The sequence below is a fragment of the Xenopus tropicalis genome, chromosome 6, assembly GCF_000004195.4.
Source record: "Xenopus tropicalis strain Nigerian chromosome 6, UCB_Xtro_10.0, whole genome shotgun sequence".
NCBI lineage: Eukaryota > Metazoa > Chordata > Amphibia > Anura > Pipidae > Xenopus > Xenopus tropicalis.
Window position 1 is genome coordinate 106,445,040 of NC_030682.2, and position 18,612 is coordinate 106,463,651.

The 18,612-nt window shown below is 39.1% G+C and overlaps 1 protein-coding gene across 3 annotated transcripts; it reads left to right on the plus strand.

Moving 5' to 3' along the window:
• Positions 1 to 4,694: 4,694 nt before the first annotated feature.
• akain1 (A-kinase anchor inhibitor 1) lies at positions 4,695 to 14,517 on the plus strand. 3 transcript variants are annotated; one of them, XM_018095039.2, is made up of 3 exons: positions 4,695 to 4,761; positions 10,573 to 10,798; positions 13,634 to 14,516. In XM_018095039.2, exons 2-3 carry the CDS (start codon positions 10,789 to 10,791, stop codon positions 13,819 to 13,821), a joined length of 198 nt encoding a protein of 65 aa, XP_017950528.1. In that variant the 5' UTR covers positions 4,695 to 4,761; positions 10,573 to 10,788; the 3' UTR covers positions 13,822 to 14,516. The 3 variants fall into 3 exon arrangements, 2 of the variants coding, with proteins under 2 accessions (XP_017950528.1, XP_031760408.1); XR_004223313.1 differs by lacking the exon at positions 10,573 to 10,798 and having other exon boundaries at positions 4,703 to 4,761; positions 13,634 to 13,721; XM_031904548.1 differs by lacking the exons at positions 4,695 to 4,761; positions 10,573 to 10,798 and adding an exon at positions 9,586 to 10,511 and having other exon boundaries at positions 13,634 to 14,517.
• Positions 14,518 to 18,612: the final 4,095 nt, after the last annotated feature.

The following is an 18,612-nucleotide window of genomic DNA, read 5'->3' on the forward strand; positions in this document are numbered from 1 at the left end:
GTCCGGGGTTTATTTGCTATATTAACTTGTAGAATTAGGTAACAACCAAATTGGTCAAACACAATCTTAATGAATTCAAAATGTAGACTTTTCTGTACTAAAATTGACACTCCCCAAGAGTAAGTGGAATATGTGGAGTGGTATGACCAGCCTACCCAAGGTTTTTGTAAAGCAAGGATCTTTTGCCCAGTTAAGTGAGTCTCCTGAAACAATAGGCTATTGCAAGGTCTCCGTTTAAGGTAGTAAAGACAAGGCTTCATTTGTATTTGGAATTAATGCCTCTTACATTCCAGGAGAGTGTAGTCAATTAAGTTTGCTAGCTTTGCAATTAGCCATGGGGCCAATTAATTTCTGGACTGAGGTGAATATGTCTAGAGAGGTAGGTAAAATTTGAGTTTGGCAGACACACATATACATAATATTAATTCTTTTAAAACTTATGTAAACTGATGTTAGTAACAATTGCCATCACCCCAACTCCCTCCCTACCCACCCCCCAAACATGGGCAGGTCTCATACCCCGAACAGCTATCTACTTTAAATGGGTCTTTAGAGGGCAACCTGGGCTCCTAAGTGCAGATGGAGACCTAATGAATATAGCCCAATTCAATCTGGGTGAACATGAAGCAACATCGTGCTCGTGCACATAATTGTGAGAGATTAAATTAGAGAATGACCATATTGGTTAGCAACTATCACCTCCTGGAAGGTTCTCCAAGATGGTAAGACTGTAGTTAGTGAAGGAGAGAGTACCACAAGGTAGAACCACGTGTTTCTTAATAAGAAGGATCTACAAAGGTATCCAACATAATTGAGATGGAAACGGCATTTCCTGGATTATATCAGGATTCAAGAAGTCAGGTGGGTTTTTAGATGGATTGCAATCCCAGCTGATGTCCCTATCCTTTTGGCAAGGAGCCATTAACAATGTGGCAGGCCATTCAGGAGGTGTTTTTGGTTCCGATGTGAAGGATAATATTCTGTCAGATCCTTTTCGATGAAGAGAGGGCTAGCTGCAGTTTTAGAGTTAGGTTGCCTTGTATCTATAGCTGGTTTACTATTGGTTGTTGGTCCACTTTAGTGTCTCAGACTAGAGGGTGGAGACCTACCTCCCACCCCATGAAGAGAAAATGTAATACATTTTCCTTTGAATCTTCGTGGAAGTACAAAAAAAAAAAACTCTAAAACCATGTATACAATTTGCGTAGGACAAATCCTATTGACTTCTACATGACCTTAACAGCTTTAAGATGGGAAAGTTTTGTATTCGTGTTTTTTGTGCTTCGTAAATAACAAAAAAATTGTGTTGTAAAAAATGCAACCATGAAATACAAAATTAGTAAATGCCCCAATAAATTTGCTGTTAACTATTTATGCCTTAATTTGTTTTTCTCACGCCAGAGAGACAGCAGAAATCACATCAGAACTAGTTTAGCTCTACCTCTTTCTACCATGAAAGATTCATATTTTGGATCATTCAGTAAAAAAAAAACCCAAGGCACCTATTTGCACATTAATATCCAGCTCAGACTAATTTTGATTTCTTTCAAGGCATCAATTTTTCTTTGTCATTTTTAAATTACTGCACTGTACTTGTAGGACATAAACTATATTAAACCTTGTGAAATATTAATGAAGGCTCATTGTTCCCCATGATGATATTGCCAAGGCTACTGTGTGTCAGAGTCCTGTATTGGTAAAACACTTACCCTGCTGCTGCTTTTACACAGTTAGGTTGCTTTTTTCTTTTTTCCTCAAATTCACAAACGTAACCACTCAGTGAATTTTTTAAGAAATAAAGCATAGAGCTTATATCATTTATATTAACCAAATAACTGAACATATTCTATGCTACTTCTTGGGAAAGAGAATGCAGGCAAAGTTTTTATGATGTAAAAGGTAAAGGCAAAAAGATGATGAATTTGAGTCACGTAAGGATTGTAGTATTGTAATCAAGAGATTTGTTCGGGGAACAATATCTCCCATAGTGGTAAAACTTGATACTCTAGACCCTTTTTTTATGCCTGGATGCACCGTCTCAGAATGGAGCACAAAAAATTGTGCCAACTAGGGCCAGGTGAATTTAAGTTATACCTTATTTATTTTTTTTTGTGTGTGTGTACTTTAAGGGTCCAAGTGTTTTTGTGAAAATGCTGAGCAGAACATGGGCTAATTTAAGAGAAGACAATGAGTAAAAGTGACTCAAAGTAATCTTTTACTGTTCGTTTCCTCTGCTCCTAATTCTGATGTGTGTAGTATGGGCTAATTTTGGACTCGTAATGGGTACCAACATTAATCTTTAGTTTTAAGGCTCTATTTTTATGGTGGCATCAGAAGTCCTAGACATCTGTATTGTATGTTTACAGTATATTGTGCCTCTGCACCTTAGCTCAGGTAACTTAGAGCAGCACAGAGAATGTGCTGTAAATCAGGAGAAAAGAAGATAGGTGGCTACTGAGCAGGTTCTTTGGAGGCACATACCTTTACTGCTAAAGGGCTGTGGTTGCCTTGGGCTGATACAGAAAAATATAATGTACAACATTTGTGCATTACTTCTTTAGTTACGCTTTAAGCAGTGCTGTATTAACTATTAACTATAAGGGAGCATTTGCAAGACCAATCCAATGCACAGCAGAATGCAGTCTTCTTAGAGTTCATTTCAATAACCCTGTAGTATTAGCTTGCTTTCTAAAAAGGCATCCAACCCGTTCTCAAAACTATCTAATGTATCTGCCAGTACAACCACTCGAGGAAGAAAATTACACAAACTCACAGCTCTCACTGTAAAAAAAAACTTTAGAACTGAATTTCCTTTCTTCTAATATGAATGAATGTGCTTGTGTCTGCTGGAAGGACCTACTGGTGAATAAACATCACATAGTTTATTGTATGGTTCCCTATATATTTATGCATAGTTTTCATATCTCCCCATAACTGCCTTTTCTCCATTGTAAACATTCCCAACTTTCCATAAATCTTTATCAACTTGGTTGTCCTTCTTTGTACCTTCTTTGTACTTTCTGTATTACACGAATGTCCTTTCTAAGCACTGTAGACCAAACCTGCATTGCATATTCTAGATGGGGGGTAGGTCTTACACAATGTTCCCTCTTAGCTGTGTGCTTGTGCGAATGCTTACAAATTTTTAGTGTAAGCGCACATAAGAAATTGTACTGTAAAACACATAATTTTGTGCTGTGAACACCAGTACACCAAAAGTCTGCACAAAAGATATTTTTGGCGCTCACAGCCAAGAAGAAATTGAAGGGAACATCGGTCTTACAAGTGCTTTGTAAAAGAAAAGAATGACTGTTTATTCTAGGAATCTATACCCCTTTTAATACAAGACAGTATCTTGCTGGCACTTCAGGTTGCTGACTGGCATTGCTTGCTAGAGCCAACTTTATTACCCACATCTCTCTATCATGGATTTGCCTAACTTAATCCCATTAAAGTAATGCTGACACCAGAAATTAAAGTAATGCTGATACCAGAAATTAAACCTTTTTTACGTCTCTCAAAACATTGTCTTTGCATGCTATTTATATTTTAAATGTAAGTATTTTCTTGCTGCTTTTATATTACGTATCTAATCTCTCATGTTTCTCTATGAGGGACAGTATGGTTGGCAAATCTATCAAGTTTTGGGACTTCAAGAAACAATTACTTACAAAAGCAGCTTTATCAGTGAAAAATAATCATGACCTAAAGGTAACTTTTAATGAATATTTATATTTTGAGGAGTAGTTTTATTGTCAGTATCACTTTAGGGGTGACTTACATACATATACTCACTTTACACTAGGGCAGGGGGTGGTATATTACATATTTTAGTAAGCCATTAAAGATGGCACAGTGAGACATGGTGCAGTCCTTGGATCTTTTGGCATTGTGCTTTTAATTATCCCATGTGGTATCCTAAAATAACCCCCTAAACAATTGCACTACAATTGTCTGTCAGGCCCTCATACCTGTGCCTATAAAAGCATTAGCTTCTTTAAGCAACTATTGCCAGACAACAACTGGTACAAGTTGGCATGCCAGTTATTCCTGTCTGTCATATCAGCATAGTATTTCCCTGGCAACATTTGGCTTTGTGTCCACAAGACACCCTTATTTAATTCAATACATAACAAGGGACTGTGGAAGGTAACAAACCTATCTGGGGCATCAGACAATGCGGAGCCAGTTATTCAGGGGCAGGAAGCTGGGGGCCTTTGGTTTCTTTTATCTGTTGATCTGTTGATCAAAGCAAGACAATTGTGGACCTAAAACAGCAGGGGGTGCAGCTAGGAGAAAATATGGATTATAGAAAGGGATCCATATCTCCTTTGCTTTAAGGTTCACCTCCTCATAAATTATATATTGCTTATGAGGAGGTCCCATGCTTCCCAATGATACCAAACAGGGACTGCCTATACCCACCAGTTAGGAGGGATAGTTTCTGGGGGACTGGAACAGGAGACACCCCTCATGTTTGGTATCATTCTGACTGCCCACATATGGGTTAAAGCAAGCCCATATTTTCATAATAATATTGGGTACTGGCAAGTACCAATATTATATGACAAGAAACTGGCATGTGACAAGGTCCTGGGCACTCCCTCCTCATGCATATGGTAATGAGGGAGGGTCCCAGCAGGAGGATAAAAAGGGCACAGACCCAGGTACTAGTTAGCTCATTCTTGAGGTCCCAATCTGTTGGGGGATGGGCTAAGGATTTCCAAACTCTTAGCTCAGCAGGACACAAAAGATAACTCGGTAACGTACATAGGGTTTTCTCTGTGTTTTATTTGCTTTTATTTCATTTACTGTTTGTATGTACATGTCTCTTTTTGTAAAACCTTTTTAAATGCATTGTTTACTCTTGTAATATTAAATATAAAATTTAATAAGTTCTGTGCTTTGGCTCTAAAGACTCACGTACCTTGTTTACATGTGAATATATTATCTGCTTGGCTGTGTGTGTGTATTGAGTAGGGGGGGCAAGTTCTGTGTAAATACTAATTAACTAGTTGACTGCTAGCAGGAGAGTGTGTTTGTAAATTAACCCTTTGGCTGCTAGTGTGTTTGTGGAATTAGTGGAAACTGTCCCTAACTACAGTAAGAAAGCTTGCATGATATATTTGTGCATTAGGTTTCTATAGTCTGTTAATGATAGATGGTGGCAGCGAATAGTTATTTGGGGCAGTGGTGTGTTTGGGGGTGCTTGATGTTAGTCTAACCTGTGAGAATGGTGACTGTGTGTAACCCCTTGTTGCCCCGTCCCCGTGTCATACGCGTCTGAGCGTGGCGTGTTCCTGACACTATCAAATCAAAGAACTGAACATGTTTACAAACAGTTTCTGTCCACAGAATTTTGTAAGGTCTAAGGAAAGGCAGGAAATACTGACATTCACATGCGGATTGGCATATACTATTTGTTTTAGAATAGTAAGAATTGGTTATGATTTATCATTACAGTCCAAGGTCCAGCCATGGAGTCCAAGTACGGTCGAAATTGGTTTGACTTCCAAAGTGAGCTTTGGGAGTAGTATCACTTTATTATCCAGTCGTTTCCAGGAGGTAATATTAGGGAGAGTCACACCCATCCAGTGCATAGCAATGTCTTTCTTGGCATAGAACAATAGGGATCACAATCTGATCCAGGCACAGGTAGTGGGAACAATATCCTCTGATACAGCCAAGATACAAAGATGCAGAGTTGTGGCGACAATATGTGTGGAAAGACCAGTCATTTACCAGAACTTTCCATTACATTTTGCCAAAAGCTGACCACATCTGCGGTTGGGATTCCACAACTAGAGCAGGAGCTATATGCCTTGCGTCCCATACTACAAAGTCTAAACAGAGTAATATAGAGCTGGTTTAATATGTTGTTGTGGACAAGTGTGTCTCTAGTGGAGACAAAAACAAAAAAAATTTTCGGGGTTGTGGTCAAAAGAATCTGGAGATTATGTCAGAGGTTAGCGGGGAGAGGACCAAAATGTAGGAGAGCAGCCAAAGATAAATTTTGATCAGTCGAACATATCAGGGGGTTATCAGCAATGCATGATATCTTCTAAGTGGTGGTACCGTATGACAAGCCCTTGAACTGATTGGCCTCCCTGATGAGTTTGGCCAGGGGTTCCATGGCCAAGGCAAATAGGGTTTTAGATACAATACAATTTACCCTAACGTGCAATGGGGGTTTTTATAGAAGCTTTAGCAAAGATAGAAATTTGTCCCCAAGGCCAATACCCTGGAGTACCTGCCATAGAAATTCCCATTCTATGGAGTGGAAGGCTTTTGCTGAAGCCAGTGGAGCCCTCCTCAATGTGGGGCAAATACACACTCATGAAAATCCTCCTTAGCTTGATGTTATCGTCCAGGCATGAACCCTGATCAGCAATTGTTCAAATTTCATGTCCAGGATTTTATTAAGAGTCTTTCCCAAGCTTTGGGAGAACTACAGTAAGAGCCTCAGAGAAGGATGGGGGAAGAGATTGCTGATAGTTTTCCAGAAGTTTCCAGGGATTTGTACCAATCAGGTGAAGGTTGTACAGATCTGGCATCTTGTTAAATGTTAGGGCAGTGATAGCCTCCACAATATCCTTATTTGATATTGGTCTGTCCAGGAATGTTTTGATTCCTGGGGATAATTTGGGAATAGGGATGGCATCACAAGAGTGAACCAACTGGGTTACAGGGTATGTTATAGTAGAGGTAAAGAATTTTCCATAAAACCTAGCAAATTCTTCAGCAATGTCTTGGGGTTCTGTAATTATAGTGCCCCTTTCAATATGTGGGCTACTGCAGTTGGGGTTGAATAACTGTTAGCAAGACAAGATAAGTAAGTAATTTACCATTTTGTCTCCTTGTTCAATGGTGTGGTAGGATTGTTACAATAGAGTTTTTTTCCTCTTGTTTTAAGGATTTTTAACTCAGAAACAGGATAAAAGGATAATCTATTCAATATCAGGACTTTTGACACTAATAACATTTCCCCATGTTTTTCAGTTCTCTTTTAGTTGGCAGTAGCTCTGTTTTACATGCAAGGCTCATTTCACCTTCTAATTAACTTTTAGGCAGCACTATTCCTCATTGCACAGTGGATAGATATTTCTCTGTAAAAAAATAATGTAATTAAGCAAGTTGGGAATTTCAAGGCTACGTCGCAAAGTAAAATATGCATTTTGTTGTACGTTTGTTTTCTCTGCATTAGCCAGCAGGAAGTATTTTTGATTTAGGACCATTTTCTAAAAGGAAAAGGAATGAATACATTTGGGTGTCAACCCTTGAGTAAAGGTATTTTAAAGGGCCACTATACAGTTTCACAGAGCGGATAGTACAAAGTAATAATGTCGATGGGTTATGTTGTAAGATGTCTATCTTTACAAGCTATAAGCACACTTACAGGGTTACCCCAGTAATATTATCAAGGTATTATTCCTTCTTCAGGTTCTTCAAGGGAGCCTTGATTGTAGCTCTAACCACACAAATTAAGCTTTCATTTTGATTGCCTCCAATGTTTACAACAGTTTTATCCCATTTTTATTCTTCATAAATGCACTGCACGCTGACTAATACAGAAGAAGAAACTGGAGTTGCAGTAACAGAGAGAGGAAAATATATCTTGGGCCTGGAGATATCTTCTGGTCATGGGTGTTTTTTGCACTGTCAGAATAGAAAGGAAGGGGAGAATACATGGAGAACTGATATTTATATCTGATACTGCTGTCATGTTCCATGCATGAGCAAATATCTTTGTTATGCTCGGTTTTAACTATTCAAATCTGATTTTCATCTCTAGTTCCTGTATATGTTTATGTGCCATTATGTACAGGTCCTTTACTTTACTGAATTGCTTGGCCCAGGCTGTCAGTCTGTGGATTCTGACAAATTTCAGAGGGGCAGCTGTAAGATGCCATAGACTGTTACTATTTATGGGGCTGTTTGGACCTCTGTGTACTTGAAATGTCTGTGCCTATTTTGAATCCATTCCAGATCCGGCCACTGCCTAGGGAAAGTAGTTCCTGCTAGTGGTGCCGGATTTCTTTTACTGGTGCCCATAGGCTGCCCCCGTTGTCTGCCCCCTGCCCCATCAGGATTGCGCGCATGTGCATCCTTGCAGTTTGTATAGGGAGCAAGGGGGACAGGACCCGCTGAAGTTTTCTGCGCGTCCCATCCCCAGTGCTCTGTATGGGAGCAAATTTTACGTGTGGCTAGGCGACATGACCCCCAAAATTTATGCCGCCCTAGGCATGGGCCTTTGTGGCCTTGCCATCATTAATTTAATAAAACTGGCAAACAAAATCCAGTTTTTTCAGGGGACCAGAAAAAAATGGTGTAAGATCCAGGAAAATGTAAAATCAGGGAAATGCATTAGGCATACCTCCAAACTCTTCCGATTTTCACGGAACAGTCCCGATTTTGACAGCTCAGCTCAGTCCCGGATTCTTACTGAAAAGTCCCTTGTTTCTCTTTGATCTCCTGCACTGGACCTGCACTGACCGCTAAAAAAGATACAGTGTTTCTTTAACTTAATTAAAAAAGTAGCTTTTAGCAGAGAGCCCAAAAAGTTAACAAGCCACACCTGTATATACAGATACAATTGTAACAAATAAGCTAATGAGTATCCTGGGGAAGAGAGATTTAAAGGACAACTATTTAAGCAAAACTGTAATAACACATAAAAGAAGACCCTAAAACCCCCAGAAATGTGTTCAAATTGTAAAAAACCTACCAAATTTCGTAAAATGGGAGTGGTATTTAGGGAGCGTGGTTGCAAAAATGGGTGTGGTAAAAAATTTGCTGCGCAGCATTTTGTTTTGTCCCTCTTTGCATTTTTCAAATGTTGGGAGGCATGATTACTTATATATTGGTGGGTCCACAAAAAAAAGTGGAAAATGCAGGCAAACTTAAAATCAGGGAATGTAAAATTGAGGTACACTGTACAAGGTCCTGGGGCCAGAAATGACAGTAGTGATTCTTTTTAAACTGTTTTGATTTCACCCTTTATTTTAAGTGCAAAACACAATTTATCCCTAAGGGAATGCATTCTATGTTTATGTTACTTGAGGACTTGCGTTTAGTTTACGTTGCACAAAGCAAAAATATAAGATTTCAGTTTGTGTTGATGACAGGCTAGTAGTTAAACCATATGACATTGGGATAACCTTGTTGTGGGTCTATTATGGTCTTTGCTGCTAGGGTGTTTAAAGCAGTATTTTATCTAATGCTTATACTGGATATGTTATCAGCTGGAAAATAGCAAATGACACAATGCTTGCAGATACTTTAAAGATTATTATTAGGATTTATTTATAATGCTCCAAGCATTCCCTGTAGTGCTCTATTATAATAACAATGACCCAGATACAAACCAGCACATGCTCAGAAGCTTACAATCTAGAACATAATTAACAGGTATGGGAACCTTTATCTGGAAACCGATATACAGAAAGCTCCAAATTGCAGATATGCCAATTCCCATAGAGTTCATTTTAAGTAAATAATTCTACTTTATAGAAATGATTTCCCTTTTCTCCATAATAATAAATAGTACCTTGTACTTGATAGTAACTAAGCTGCATGAATCCATATTGTTGGCAAAACAATCTTAATGTCTACCTATCCTTGCAAAATGTTTGCAGAAGGTAGGATGTACCATCTGTTCATTTGCACATACTATTTTTCCAAAGTAGAAGAAACAGTAAAAGTTTGTAACAACCCTGAGAGACAAATGCTGGGAACAGCAGTCCAAAAACATCTTCAGCTCTGCAGGTTTCCTATTCCTGGCCCTATTTATCATTCTTTTCCCGTTCTTCATCTTCGCTGCCCTGTTTCGGCTGTTCAGGATTCTGGGATATAAAAGGGTAAATGTATGAAGTTGCTGTGGATTCCACTAACGGTGTCAATCATGCATAATTCACACGTCCCTCTTTATTTATTTACTCTTTAATAGAAATGCATTTACAGAAATACAGAAAATGAAAAACCTAAAGGCCACAGCATCACATGCTGTAATTAAATATTTATAGTTAAAAGCCTATTACTTGCACTCATGTAATGAGACATCATTAGTCAGTTTTTAGATGTATAATACTGAAATGTCAGCCAGTGCTCATAGGATGCTGCTGTCATTGTAGAATTAGAGACAATTAACTGCAGTCCCTACTGTGTTATCCCTAATCCCCGCAAAGCTTCCTCTTCTCCATCACCCTGTGTCATTGGGATAGAGTGAGGAAGATGGGAGCTGTGTGTGCAGTAGGATGATGCTGATTGCTCAGCCAAGGAGAGAATCACAGCATCCCCTGGGCTCAGTGTGAGTCAGGGAAGCACTGCCGGCTGGGCTAGCCTGAGAGGCAGGGTTGTTGCAAGTTGCAGCATTGCCAGGGGGAACTGTCCGACGTCCTGCAACTGAACTCTCCCTTTCATCTTTCCCTGGGAACTGTCTCTTTGTTATCGCCTCCCTCTTTCCCAGTCCCTCGCTTTAAGACGGAAATTGCAAAGCATGGTGTATGCTCCAGGTAAAGTACTCAGTTTTGATGCCGGCCTTTTCCTTCTGTGTTCTCTATTTACATGCCCCAGCAAAGGACAAGACGGCGAAAGGGCGGATGACAGGCACGAGGGGGAGCCAGCAGACCTTATGTGACTTGCAAGCTGTGTGCTTGTGATCATCTAGTCTACCAGAGGAGGGAGAAGAGCACAGCAGGAAAAAAAAACAAAAAGAGACCTCTAAATAGCCAGAAAGGCCAGGAGAGACTGGCTGCTGGCTGGCTGGGAAGGTGATCTGCCTGCTCATCAATGTATAGGAGTAAGTGAGTCTTGATTGCAGCTGCACTTGTATTCCTCCCAGTTAATTGGCTTCTGATTGGTAGATTGCTGTGCATATCAAAAGCCATCTAACTGTGCTTAGCTAAATAGCTAATTCATACCTAAGGCAGTTCACTCAGAATATCTTTCTTGGGCACTTTGGCTTTTGTCCAGTGGTGGGACATGTAATTCAAGAACAGCTGGAGGCCCCCTGCCTTCAATAGTTATGTGCGGTGCAAAACTTAGCTGTTGGCTAGTTACTGCATTTGCAGAAAAAGGGTAAAAAAAATTTATTCAGGTCCATAAAACTGTAATTTCTTTTTAGTGTCAATCCTATTGCAAATACTTGCTGATTTACAGGCAGAGTTATTGTTGAAGTCACAAACTATTGAATTCTACAGAATAAGGTGATCCACCTTCTCCAGAGCTGATTTATTATTTTATAATATCCATTTTAAGCAAATAATTAAACATTTCAAAAATTCCTTTTTCTCTGTAATAACACAACAGAGCCTTGTTCTCAACTAAGATATAATTAACCCTTATTGGAGGCAAAACAATCCTATTGGGTTTATTTAAAGTTTAAATGATTTTTTTTATCAGACTATTAGAGCATTCTGGGCATGGTCCCATACCTATACTGTTAAACTTCTAAACTGCCAGCACAGACATGTTGTTGATGGTATGGCGGACCTTTAAATAACAAATTGGGGTTTTTTTTGTAGATGTTATAGATGTTTTTTTGTACAGTTATTGACTTATGTTTATGTTATTCTATAGTCTGTTTTCTCCAAAACATTGTTATAATTTATTTCTTGTGTGTTTCCAGCCTAATGGATTTTCTGTGTTTTTTTTAATAATTTTATTTTTGATCAGTTTTTGCATAACAAACTTCATATTTGCTAATTACATATAGGCATTAGCATATATGTTTGACAAGATTATGGTTACATTTTTCTTATGCTTATCTAACATTTACACCTGACATGGTGGTTGTTTATTTTCTGATGCTAAACCTAGGAACATTCTCAGTTCATCCTGAGTTCTTGTAAATATTACGTTTATATGACAATTCTTGACTTATCTAGTGGTTGCTCAGAAGATTTTAGAAGTTGACCTGTCCAAGTGTGATGGCAGTTGAATATTCCAGCTTCCAGCCACTGTAGAACTTGCCGCTGAAGATATCTTCAGAATTTAGTTAAAAAGAAAATTCACTTGAGATCTAAATGCTTGGGTTATTTGATTTGTTTGTCAATAAAAGACCTTTAAGTTTTTTTTTAACCAAAGGATCAGACAGCTTATTGATGAGTTGCATGCAGAGCAGCCAAGTTGCTAGGACATTGCACATGTGTATTACCCAGTAAATGTTATTTTGCTGCTCATCCATTTCTAGTTTTATAGTGTTGCACAGGACATAACTATTTCAAAATACAAGTCAGTGGACTGAATTCTACCCTGGTGCCACTTGCAAATGTTAAAACCTGACCATTGTCATCTCTGGGGATCAACTGCTTGCCCGCTCACTGTCTGCCCAGACGAGTAATAAGGGGATACGTCCCCTCTGGTACCTAGCCCTAAACGATATAGCCTTAACATGTCATTAATGGTATATACAAAATATAAATCTGTGAATGGAATAAAAACAAAATAGCAAAACATGGGGCCAATAGTGCCAGCTCTGTTGTTTTTCAGGCACCAGCAATGCTCTTAGGAAAAAGAAAAACAACCATTAATAGAAAGGAAAGACAACAACAGAACAACACTCTGCATCTTTCATTGAGGCCCCAAGGGCTTTTCGTTCCCAGATCACATATTGATCTTCATTCTCCACTAATGGCCCTTTTAATAACATTATTTACAACTGGTTGGCAGACCATTTGGGTTATAGTTATGTGTTTACAATAAGTAGGTAGCTTTTTAATTCACTTATTTGCCTTAGTTCATGGCATTAGTTGCATTCCTGACATCATCCTCACAAGAAATCTAAAAAAAGGATGGTGTTTCTGTTCCCATGTGGACTTGGGACTGATGGATACTCAGGATATACACCCCATAACCCATTTTAATCTAACAATAGGGCTATGTTACATTGCTTTGTGGTTTGTAGCCCCCCCCCCCCAGTCCTCTGCAAATAGCAGAAATGTTAATATCATCCCACTGTTAGAGGAGTTTGTTCTCTCTCCCCCAAACATCACATTCAGGCTATTTCAAATGTTGGTCAAATGCTTTTGTTTGAGAGAAACAGACCTCTTGAGAGTCTGTGCTGAAGAATATATTTATCAAAGCATAGTAAAAATGAAATTCCTATCTCACCAGCTTGGTCCATGTCTGCCATATAAGAGGTATTGTAGGGAGAGACTGCTATCTGCAAATGCACCCACAATTCTGTTTAAATGAAAATATTCATATTTCTGTAAAAATGCCAAGGCAGCCCTGCAAAAATGCCAAGGCAGGCACAAGGCACCCCTGTCCTTACGGGGTGGTTCAGCTGGCACTCCCTAACTTGGCCATTTGAATGATTAGTAAGTTCACCTATGTGTCACCACCCACCCCTCATGAATTCATTGCTAAACTGCATGCAGGGCAGCGTTCAAAGTATGAAAAACATGGTGTATTGCACCTGTTCTTTGTAACCTGCCCTACATTTTCCCTTTTTTCATACTTCTCTAACAGCTCCACAGCATTTTGCCTCATGCATTCCACCTCTTCATATAGCATCTGAGCTTTCTCTTCTACCCACTACTTTCCATAATCTCCCCGTAAACATGATGATAATGCCATATTTAATGCATACTGTATCAAACAGGTTAGTCTTGTTTCTGTTTTTCTGCTGTAGGGGAGAAACCTGGGAAAGAATCGGAGGAAGTGAAGATACAGAAAGCCAGCAAGCAGATTGTAGAAACCGCTATCCTTCAAGCAGTACAACAAGTATCTCAGGAAGATGAGAAAGGACAAAATAAGCCAAGCAGCAGAGCAGAGAGACAGCTACCAGAAGGGAAATGCAATACTGATAATGATAAATAAACCAACTGAGTTGCCTTTCAGTATATAAAAGCCAGCTTGTACCCTAGTCACAGAAGTGTCAGCAGCACAGTGGTACCTTTCAGCAAACCAAAGTATTATCTGAATGTAAAACGACAACAGTCAGAGCAGCATTTTGCCATTAAGCATTACGGGCTTGTGCATAACATGGTTTCCATTATGCCACATTATAGTTTTTACACAGAGAAAAAATGGCAAAAAAGATGGTTATTTTGGAGTTATTTTGTTGCGTTATACTAATTTGCACTAGATTGTATTGATGTATATTGTATACATTTTTATTTACCCATATTATAATGGGTTTCAAAACAATACCTTCATTTGTCCTTTTGCTAGACTAAAGCATCAGATTTCTTTAATATACTTATTTTAGGGTATGTCAACATTAAGCAGCTTGAAAAACAACAACACTTGTGGCAGATTTCTGTTATGTACAAAATGTAAATATACTGCAGTTTTATGTCATGTAAGTTGATGCCTTCTTTTTCCTATTTTCATGGAAGATTAAAATATTACAAGACCTGCAAGCACAAATCAAGGCTATTTTATTTAGGCTGAGCTATGGCAAATGGAAAAGAATAAAAACAGCTAAAATCTATTTGAGTAGTTTTTCAAATACATATTGGCTCAGTAGGAGTGGTTTTTACAACATTAAACATCATTAACGTTGGTCGCACAGACAGTTGGATTTTTTATGCTGTTTGAGCAGTTGCTGACACTATGGTATAATACCATGCCCACATTTAGCTCCTTAATGCAATGCCTGGTAACATATAATCTGATGCAATTGCACCAAAGTTAATTGGCTAAGATGAAAAACCAGGATAACCAGTGATCTGATTTGGTGATGTTTACCAATGCAGGATGACCTGTAATGCTTCTAATCCACACTAATAAAAAGCAATCACCAGTTCACAATACTATTAGTTTGTGCCAGCATGGTTTTATGCGTAACAGATCTTGCCAGACTAATTTAGTTGCCTTTTATGAGGAGGTGAGCAGGAACCTTGATGCTGGAATGGCAGTTGATGTCATCTACTTAGATTTTGCTAAAGCGTTTGATACAGTACCTCACAGAAGGTTAATGATCAAATTGAGGAATATTGGCCTAGAACATAATATTTGTAATTGGATAGAAAACTGGCTGAAGGATAGAGTACAAAGAGTGGTGGTAAATGGAACATTTTCTAATTGGGCCAGTGTGGTTAGTGGAGTACCGCAGGGGTCAGTCCTTGGTCCTTTGCTTTTTAACTTGTTTATTAATGACCTGGAGGTGGGCATAGAGAGTACTGTTTCTATTTTTGCTGATGACACTAAATTGTGCAAAACTATAAGTTCCATGCAGGATGCTGCCGCTTTGCAGAGCGATTTGACAAAATTGGAAAACTGGGCAGCAAACTGGAAAATGAGGTTCAATGTTGACAAGTGCAAAGTTATGCACTTTGGTAGGAATAATATAAACGCAAACTATCTACTGAATGGTAGTGTGTTGGGGGCATCCTTAATGGAGAAGGATCTAGGGGTTTTTGTAGATCACAAGTTGTCTAATTCCAGGCAGTGTCATTCTGTGGCTACTACAGCAAATAAAGTGCTGTCTTGTATAAAAAAGGGCATTGACTCAAGGGATGAGGACATATTTTTGCCGCTTTATAGGTCCCTGGTAAGGCCTCACCTTGAGTATGCAGTGCAGTTTTGGGCTCCAGTCCTTAAGAAGGATATTAATGAGCTGGAGAGAGTGCAGAGACGTGCAACTAAACTGGTAAAGGGGATGGAAGATTTAAGCTATGAGGTTAGACTGTCGAGGTTGGGGTTGTTTTCTCTGGAAAAGAGGCGCTTGCGAGGGGACATGATTACTCTGTACAAGTACATTAGAGGGGATTATAGGCAGTTGGGGGATGTTCTTTTTTCCCATAAAAACAATCAGCGCACCAGAGGTCACCCCTATAGATTAGAGGAACAGAGCTTCCATTTAAAGCAGCGTAGGTGGTTTTTCACGGTGAGGGCAGTGAGGCTGTGGAATGCCCTTCCTAGTGATGTGGTAATGGCAGACTCTGTTAATGCCTTTAAGAGGGGCCTGGATGAGTTTTTGAACAAGCAGAATATCCAAGGCTATTGTGATACTAATATCTACAGTTAGTATTACTGGTTGTATATATATAGTTTATGTATGTGAGTGTATAGATTGGTTAGTATAGGTTGTGTGCTGGGTTTACTCGGATGGGTTGAACTTGATGGACAATGGTCTTTTTTCAACCCTATGTAACTATGTAACTATGTAACCAGTGAGTAGTCGGCAGTTAACCACTGCGTCAAGAAATAGAACATTGTCAGGAGGCAAGGGAGCTGGGAGATTCATATACAGAATACAAACAGTGCTGCTGGCAGTGCAACAGGGCTCCAAGGTACCCAATGAACAATGTGAAAATTGATGCAGCAGTATTAGTTTGCAATGAAAGGCCAGATCAACAGGAAATATTGAAAGTTTTTCTTATTCCTAGTTATTATGTGCTAACACCAAGAGCAGACTCTAGAATCCTCTAAATACCCAAAAATATTCTCTATTCCTTTTTATTGAACCACATTGAGAACAGCCTGAATCAACGTATAGGATGTGTGGTATAGTGATGTGCAGGTCGAGAAATACTCAACCCACACCCAACCCTAACCCACCCGCTCCTAACCTGAACCCTACCCTAAGCCAGAAGTGTAAGGTTGCAGGCGTGGGTTGGTGAGCGGAAGTGCTCAACTCGAACCCGGCTGCAGCCCGCAGTTGATGTGGCAAGGTCTGCCCGAACCTGCCCGACCCACTGGTATTGGCCCGGCCTGCACATCACTAGTGTGGTATAATGTTATGGAGCAGCCTCATTGCTATTGCCTTTGCATGCTGTGGAATTCAAATCAAGTATAAATCTCAGAGGCCTGAAAGTGTTGGGTTCCATGGTACAGCAGCTGTAGGCGTATGTAGATATGACTTCACCTGATATATCCTGAAGATGTACATGTGCTGATGACATGCTGCCAGGGGCAGAACCCTCCATAAGTATTAACCCCAGGAGAAGTGTACAGAGAACTGGACCTGAAGGGTAAAATACTGGGCACAGTTGGTGAAGACTGGGCCATTTCACCTGGGAATCAGTGCAGCAGCTCAGTTTTATTATCTTTGCATTAATAATGAGTGTCTAAAGATAGAACTTAGATACATAGAAAGATAGAAATTAGATACATAGTTAGACACATGGTAATATGTGCTATTACTGTATAATAAATGCATATACAGGTATAGGACCTGTTATCCAGAATGCTCAGGATCTGGGATTTTCCAGATAAGGGGTCTTTATGCATTTCTCCATTCTTTTTGGCTACTAAACAATCATTTAGGAATTTAAAAAAAAAAAAAAAAGGATTGTTTTGCCTCCAGTAAAGATTAATTATATCTTAGTTGGGATAAAGTACAAGACACTGTTTTATTATTACAAAGAAAAAGGAAATTAATTTATAAACATTATTTGATTAAAAGGAAGTCTATGGAAGATGGCCATCCCGTAATTTGGAGCTTTCTGGATAATGGGTTTCAACGAAATAGAATCGACTCCTGTCCTTCCCACTTTCCATTCACTGTATCTGCATTAAGTTCAGCCCAGACTGTGTTTATTTATGTTCTTTGTACTGTCGCACATTTTGCACAGAATTTAGATTCCTTTCAGTATACAGTACTTGCATTTACTTGAAAAAGCTGTCTATCTCTGTATTGTTCCTTTCTTGCCCTTTTAGTTGTTATTGTTTGTGCTGAAACACTATTATATCTTGTAGACATCTCTGTGTTTAACAGTAATGTATTGTTCTGTATATGCCTTTTATATATACTGTAGTTGTGTTTTTCCTTCCGATAGGTGCAGCATTGCCTGTTGTGTACGAAGGTAATATAAGTTAATTGATTATTGTATAGTTAAAACAGTGACATTTAGGGGGAGATTTACTAATTCACGAACGGTCCGAAGGTGTCCGAATGCGGTTTTTCGCAATTATCTGTATTTTTGTGAGTTTTTCGTCGCCGTCGCGACTTTTTCATCGCCGTCGCAACTTTTTCATATGTCCTGCGATTTTTCTGTCGCTGTCGCGAAAAAAACGGATTGGTTTTTCCGCCGTTTACTATCGCTCAATACGAAAAAATCGCGATGGCGACTAATTAGTCGTGCAAAATACGATAAAGTTGTGACGGCGACAAAAAAGTTGCGACAAATACGAAAAATCGCGACGGCGACAAAAAAGTCGCAAAATTTTCGTTCCCAATACGATTTTTTCCCTTTCGGGATTCGGATTCGTGGATTAGTAAATCTGCCCCTTAATATATGCACTTGTCACAGCCAGTGAGTATTTGGGATTTATGCATTCACTATTGGCAATAAATCTGTGGCAGCAACTACATTTATATTGTTTTTTAACATTCAATAATATGGGATTCACTGGGCTATATTTTTGCTGCTTTTAAGCAATTTGGTCAACTTGTTCCCTGTTTCATATTGACATCATTTATCACCAGTGACTAGAACACATTAATCATACACTTTACTACCTGATGCTTACTGTTAGCCATGCATAGGACAGTTATCACATGGCATGAGGTAAGGGCAGACATGAAGAGCGTAAGTACAAAATGTATGCAAAGTGATAATGTACATAACTTTGTGATTGTTGTGCTATGGGGCCAGTGAACAGGTGATAAACAATGGTTTCTCCATGTAAAATGGACAGATCTTACCTTCATTATATGGT